Source organism: Natator depressus, chromosome 17 (assembly GCF_965152275.1).
Source record: "Natator depressus isolate rNatDep1 chromosome 17, rNatDep2.hap1, whole genome shotgun sequence".
Classification (NCBI taxonomy): Eukaryota; Metazoa; Chordata; order Testudines; family Cheloniidae; genus Natator; species Natator depressus.
The window spans coordinates 5331705-5339350 of NC_134250.1; the positions used below are offsets into that span (position 1 = coordinate 5331705).

General features: G+C 39.7%; 1 protein-coding gene across 4 annotated transcripts in view; it reads left to right on the forward strand.

The window, feature by feature from the left end:
• DHX40 (DEAH-box helicase 40) overlaps positions 1-6389 on the forward strand; it is a 55690-nt gene extending 49301 nt beyond the window's left edge. For all 4 annotated transcript variants that reach the window (XM_074974876.1, XM_074974877.1, XM_074974878.1 and 1 more), the window contains 6 exons: positions 465-579; positions 859-967; positions 1314-1408; positions 2018-2087; positions 2871-3099; positions 4509-6389. In XM_074974876.1, the coding sequence (XP_074830977.1) occupies positions 465-579; positions 859-967; positions 1314-1408; positions 2018-2087; positions 2871-3099; positions 4509-4648 (758 nt within the window). In that variant the 3' untranslated portion in view covers positions 4649-6389. The remainder of the gene's footprint in view (positions 1-464; positions 580-858; positions 968-1313; positions 1409-2017; positions 2088-2870; positions 3100-4508) is intronic.
• The last annotated feature ends 1257 nt before the right edge of the window (positions 6390-7646 follow it).

Genomic DNA, 7646 nt, shown 5'->3' on the forward strand with positions numbered 1-7646 from the left:
GCTGAATGCATCCGATGAAGTGAGCTGTAGCTCACGAAAGCTTATGCTCAAATAAATTTGTTAGTCTCTAAGGTACCACAAGTACTCCTTTTCTTTCTTTTAAACTCTGTTGCTTCTGTATATTTTCGTGTCGTCATTCTACATGACAACTCAGAATTGATCATGAGAGAGAACAATACTCACTCACCTTTCCCAAGGAGAGAGTTTAGCACTTGCATCAAAGCTACATCTCTAGTGCTGGCTGACAGTTTTAATCACAGCCTTATTAGCAGCTTCATGTTCTCAGAAGTGGGAGAGACAAAACTGAGGCCGGGGGTGGGAGGGAAAGAAATGAGTCTTAAAATAATCTAAATAAAGAGCCAAGACTTTCAGCTGCACCTTAGAGAGATTATAGAAAACTAAGGTAGGAGTGACAAATGAAAATTGAATTTGTTAAAGTGAAATATAACTTAATATTTCCTCAGGTGACCTTCTGAAACAAAAGGAAGCAGAACTCCGCCACCAGGAGCTGTCATTAGAGGCAGGAGGATGCAATGATTTTGCAACCCTTTTAAACATCTTTGAACAGTGCAAATCAAGGTACTTATGAATAGGTATTTATTCAATACACAGAAGATATCAACTGGGAGTTCTATTGTACATTTATTGTCTAAAGCCCATCTATATGTACATGTGCTCATACCCAGATGTGGATTTTTGCATACTGTAATATATGTACAGTACAAGGAATCTGCTGTCTGAATTTACAAAATATCTGAATGTTTGTCGTCTTTGTACAACCATAATAAAAAATAGCAGCAACTTTCTGCCTTCCACTTACGAAAGGCCTCATTATAACACCAGTATCTCTATTCCTAGCAAGTCTCCTGCAGCTTGGTGCCAGAAACACTGGGTCCACTTCAGAGCTTTAAAATCTGCTTTTAGTGTGGAAGCACAACTTCAGGAAATAACCAGTAAGCTTAAACAGGTGAACAAACTTCCTTCTAATGTAAATTAATGGTATTTGTCTTTGCACAAGTGCGTATGTTAGATGTGTACTGCAGTATGGAGTCTTCACTAGATGGCCACCATCTTTGTCCTAATCTAAACTAATTTTCTTAGGTGTTTTTTTTTTTTTTTTTAATAAGTACACACCTCATTGTAGCCTAATCCTAAATTTGTGGTGTAATGGTAGGAACGGACAAAAGGAAGGTCATATAAAATAGCTGACTATGAAGTGTGAAACACAAGGTTTAAGCTCCTGAGTGGGGAAAAGTGTGACCAATTTTCCTTTAACAAAGACACTAATCCATTTTGTGCTGCTCTTTATACAGCTGTCAGACTTCCCAAGAGAGCGTTTTGATGGCTCCAAAAATGAGATACTCCAAAGATGTCTGTGCATGGGGTACTTCACCAATGTAGCCAGAAGGTAAGGAGTGGAGTTTTGGGAATTGCATGGAAAAGATTTGCCACATTCGTTAGTATGTGATTATAAATCAAAACAAATAGTCGCAAGACTGTACCACAGCTTATTAAAAGGGTCAACTTCACTTGTTACAGCAGGAGAGGAGCTGTCGGAGTGCAGGACTGGGAGCCAGGAGTCTTAATTTCCAGGGCCAGCTCTGCCACTGACTCTCATTGTAATTTTGGACAAATTATTTAACTTCTTGGTATCTCAATCTCCATATCTGTGAAATGTGGGGGGGATAATACTTAATTACTCACCTTGCAGGGGGCTTTGGGACGCCTAGATAATATTTGTAAAGGGCTTTGTGGATGTCAGCATGATCATCTGTCAGCAAGATGGAAATCTAAAACCATATTTGTCACAGAATCAAAAGTTTGGACTGAAAAGAGAGTTAATATGATGTATAAAGAGATGTTTTAATCCGTATCTAGTTTTTACACTTATTTCTGGAAAATTTTTTCTATGCTAAACCATTTTCTCCCATCCTGCTGCTGCTCTTTTTAGATTATGTTGCTGTCTAAGCACAGCTAAGCATGTCACTGGATATAAAAATATTCCCCATGCTTTTAGGTCGGCAGGCAGGACATTCTGCACGATGGACGGACATGGTAGCATAGTCCATCTTCATCCTTCATCAGCAGTAAGTTACTTACTTCTGCCAATAGTTGTCTGAGTGTTTTTTTCAGGTAAATGGGAAAACAAAGCAGGCTATGCAAATTGTTTCCCTGATCTTTGGCTTGCTTGTTCCTGGTGTAAGATTGAAGCTAGCTTCTGGCCATATGGAATATTGTACACAGCCTCCATACTGTAAGACACTAGCCTATACCACATCTTTCCTTAGGGAGTCGCACAGAATCAGAATCCATACAAATGTTTGGTTTGTGAAGGGAATGTAATCTAGTGGCTATAACCCAGAACTGGAAAAGTTAGTAGATCTGAATTCTGGCTCTGACTCTCACTGACTTTCTGTGCAATTTTGGGCAAGTCACTAACTTCTATACCTCAGTTTTCCCATCTGCAACAAGGAGATAATTATTAACTTACCTCACAGGCTTTTTTAAGAGGATTAATCCATTCATGTGTCTGAAGTACTTGGAGATCTTCCTCTGGAAGATGCTCTAGAAATGAAAACCATTATTGATAAATGTTACTGAAGGCAACTCTAGGTTCTGAATTAGTCTGGTTAAAAATTGGATGTTTCAGCTTTCCAAAGTAAAAGCCATAGGAAGGCATGAAGGATTAAATATAACTTCTCAAAAGGGAATGTGGAGGAGAGCAAGACAAAAGGGTTTAGCTGTTAACCAGTTTGTGGCAAGAATCTGAATTAGGACCCGTGTTTTTTCTGCTGTCAATCTGCAGAGCACATTTATTGAAAGAAAATCAAGATAGTAATCTGAAAAAATGTGAATAACTTTACCTTTAGCTCCATGACCAGGAACTTCAACCTGAATGGATCATCTTCCATGATGTCCTGGTCACATCTAAAATTTATGTGCGGATGGTGTGTCCTATTCGCTATGAGTGGGTCAAAGACTTGTTGCCCAAGTTACATGAAATTGATGTGTATGAACTGAGCAGTGTGGCACGGGAAGAGGTGACCGAGGAGGAAATAACCAAGTGGAAAAACAAGGAAGACCTCAAACGACAGTATGGTGAGCAAACTGGACTTAGCTTCCCATAAACCTGAATCAGAAATTGACGACTGGCTATTTTAGCCATATTAGGGGGCTGTGAATGAGAGAGATGGCATAATGCATACTGAGTATTGCAGCATCTAGGCTAGTGACTTCACACTTGTTAACCTGGCCACACCTCTTTTGATTTTTGTCTTCTGTCAGTAACATTAGCTGTGCACACTCCTGTAACTGGAAGAAAAGCATTTTGAACATGAACACCTATTTTCACAAGTTACTTGAGGTTTGGAAAGGGTATTTCCCCTACTGTAGAGAGTATAATTATTTGTTAACCTGATATTGTCAGAGAAAAATTCCAATAGCTATAATATTACAGATGGGAAAGAAAAAGGGGTAGGGTGAGGGGGGAGAGCATCAGAAATTCATTGTCAGCAAAATAACGTCCACAAAGTTTAACACCTGATTTAAAAATAATGGTCTGTGTTTAATTAAACTGGTGCATATTAACTGATTCAGCAGCTTGACATTCTCTGAATTCTTTTGTCAGCGGGTTCAGTAGAGAAGCCAAGTACTGAAAGGGCCCTTTCACCCCTGAGCTGCCTTTTCCAGACACGGATTTGAGAGACGCTGGCAGGGTCTTGTGAGGGAATCATGAACTGTCACAGCCTGTGCTGTACCTGACCTGTGGATAAATAGGGAACTTCAGGCTTCAAGATAGCATGTTTTACCATCAGTACTTCCCTTAATTAAAAGAGTAATTGTGTAAAAAAAAATATATATATATATATATATATATAAATCAAAATTATTTTAATGTTATGACAAATAATTCATGTTTCTCCAATACAATCAGGCAGGTGAAGTCATCCACTGCCATGATCTGAGACGGCTCAGTGGGAGCAGGAGAGAGTTTTCATTTCTAAGAGAGAAGTCCTGGAAGAGGGATCTACCTCTATTTTTATTTTCTTCTCCTTTCAAGAAAATCCAGAAAGGCATTTTTCCCAAGCCTTTTGTATTTTTTTTCAAAATGGAAGAGGTAGCAGAGAAAAGTAACAAATGCGTAAACTTGAGACCCAAAGGCTCAGTTACAGTAAAACCAACATGGTCCAGATATATACTGGGGTGATCGCATGTGCAAATATTGACAAGAGGGTTGAGGGTATGATTTTTCTATAACTTAAGTGTAGCTGGATATACAGTATATTTGTCTTTGAGACTTTAGTTTTTCCATAGAAAGGACGTCCTAGTTACTTTGCCGTTTGTCTCTTCTGGAGGTCGTTGGATCATCCATTGGCATGACTGAGAGCAGCACTTGAAAAATTTGAGCTTCTGTTGGTTTTAGTTGATCAGCTAACCCTATGAGTGCGAAGTCGGGGGGTGGAAGTGGCATTTATGACACACAATTGTACTGTTTTGTTTTTCTGTAGAAAAAATAAAAGATCCATCTGCAAAGAAGATGGAGAAAAGGAATGATGATAAATCAATACAGGATGCCCGAGTGCGCTACCTCCAGAGAAAACAGCAAAGGGCACAGTGTATAAATGCCATGCTAAAGGAGAGAGGCTAGTACAGCAATGAGTGCTCTTGCAAAGGCACTCCGTGCAATTGCTTGTTGATAAGCTTGCCGCATAAACACACCAAAAAAAAAAAAAAAAACAGGTGAGAACTGAAGGAAGTTGCCAGTTCACATGGAGTCTGCTCAGGGGCACAAACCTGATACTCCTTGCTGTTTTTGTGACAGACAGTGAGGAAAGGTTAATGAGCTGAACTTTCATTGCCATGTGTCCTAGGCAGTAACTTATTCACCGCAAATGTGGCTGAAGAAGCAGTATTTACAGCCTGTTCTGTGTCACTCAGTTGGAATTGGAGTTGGCCTCTAAAAACGGGCATTGTGTCAATGCAATTTTTGTCACATTTTCTTGAAAACCTTGTGAAATAGAGTATAACTGTCCAGTGTTACATTTTAAAAAATATATATATTTATTTTATTTCCTTCTGTAAATTGTTGGCTTATAGGACCTGTGTGGTGTGATTGTTTCACTAAATTATGTATAATAACCATTTTTAAGTTGTATAGTACTTCATGTGCTCTTTTAACGAGGGAATAATAAGAATCCAAATTAGAAAGGTTTATGTCATTTACCTATGTTCTGCCTCATGCAGGATTATTACTTGCTCTGTATTTAGCTGTATCATACACAGTGATTGCTTTGGCATTAAAATGTCTCATTTGGATGAAATTTTTTTGGTAAATGGATGTTTGCGTTCTTGCCATCAAGGCATGGCCTGTTTGTCATAGGGAAGTTGCCCCGCATTGCTATCATCTAGTTGGCAAAGAAGCAGCAGTCTGTCCACTTCTCCTCTCCAGATGGTTACATCCCACAATCCACCAACAGGCCACCACCTCTTCAGAGCTGTCTGATTTAATGTTAGAATGTTTATTAAATGATGGTTTCTGAGAAGCATTTATGGGGTAAAAAAGATGGTGTCTACATCCTTGTATTAAGGGTAACTGTGGAAAGATGCTTCTTTTCTCGATGTTTGTTTACTTTCTAATATTTGTCATGAGTCTGTGGTTAGGCTTGGTGTAGGGCATTAGGAAGGGGTGTAATGTTTTCCTGCTGCTGATAAAGTTGCTTAGAGAAGAAAGCTATTGTGTGTGGATGCCCCCTTTCTTCAAGAGCACTCTGGGGCTGGACTAAAAATCAAAACAGTCATTTGAAAATATATGCAGATTGGTTAGATATTGAGAAGCATGCATCTGGCTGCCATCTTTTTGCACCAGTTCATAATATGACCAAACCACACTGCCTGAGGTCAGGACCGAGTGAATGTCACTAGCAGCCATCTCTTTATAGACGATGAAAAAAATGTGGTGGACAAGTTTTCACAAAACAGATGGCTTCCTCCTCTTACGATAATCCTATAACGTATCATTAAGGTGAAGTCGTTTAGATAGTAAGCGCCAGAAGGAAGGGACCATGTCTTCCTTTCTGTTATAGGAGCTGAGCTTATATTTGATTCTCAGTAAAATAATGAACTTTGTATAAAACTACTATTGCAGGTAATCAGCTCCAAAAAGGATAGTGTAACATTCCTACGTCTGAGCTCACGTTTCTTGTGGCTTTCATTTGTGGGTAGTGTCCAGCTGTGCTCTCTTCTGTCCACCCTCTTTGCTAATTGGTTGAGACATTTTTCATTATTATTTATTTCTATTATTGTAGTGCCTGGAAGCCTCGTCTGCTAGGTGCTGTACTGCCAGAGAATAAAAAGACAGCCCCTTTACCAAAGAGCTTACATGAAACCCAGGCTGCTTCTTCACAAAGAGTCTCCATTCTACTCCGATAGAAATCAACAGCAAAACTCCTGTTGGCTTCGCAGGGTGGTACTGAGCACCTACATTTCCGGCTCCCTTTAATGGGAGATGCAGCTGCTTAGCTCCTCTCGCAGGTGTTTCTATTTGTGTCAATACAGCACCACTCAGTTACAAGACAGTGACACTGTTGGAACAGTGCAGCATGCAAAGCCTTAGAACAAAGAGGCTTCCCTGGTGCTATATTCTGAAGGGGTAGACTTGATGGCGTTTGTGGAAATGAATGCTTACATGTGAGTTGTGTAATATTTTTAGGCCTCTAGACTAACATTAGGAAGTAAGGTCTCAAAAGCCTGCAGGATACTAATTTGGATGAGACTGCAGGAAAACACTGTCTTGCATAAAAAGCAGTGTATCTAGTATACATTGTACTGCAATTTGTGATCAGTATTAAAATTCTGTATTTCTGGCAGGGCCCATCATGTCTGGTGTGTTTTCCAAACAGAGAAGGAAGCATGATCCCTTCATCAAGGAGCTTACAAGCTATAGAGGCTACAGAGTACTCCCTATGCTGCTCTGCAAAGGACAATGTTAACTCTCTGGATTGTAAGAGGCTTAGCTAAGGCTATATTACAGGTATTAACAGTAATAACAGGAGCAAGAGCTAATGCCTACAGATTGTGTAAGTTGCAGCCATATTGCCCTTAACAATGTGAAATTCAGTGCTGCCCACGACTTCTCTAATTCCCTTTGTGTATACCAAATGCAGAGGTAGCTGCAAAATGAATGCCTTTCTAGTTCCTACGGGGATGAGTGATCAATATATTCTTGGGTGAGATCAGTGTAAGTAGTAGTATGTCTAAGGCTCTTGCTTTGTTGTGTTTTACAGTGTATTCAAATGGAAGAGCTTTTTGTTCTTTCACAGTCATTACTTCAGTGTGTGCTCTTTAGCAGCCAGCACTCTGTTCCTCGCTAATTTGATATGTTCCTCCTTGCTTTTGCAAGGGGCCTGCAACCCAGTATCCTACTGTTTGAAAGTTAATGCACTTGCAGTGTCCTTTCAGATGATGTCTGTACCACGTACTGAGTCTGACATTTGTAGGTATAACACACACACACACCTACTCAGGGCCCATGTCCCTCCTGACATAGTTATGCAGAGATTTCCTTTGACTTCCTTAGTAGCAATGAAGCATCCTTTTTTTTAACTTGAAAAATGACATCAGTATCCCTGATTTTGCAGGCACAAAGT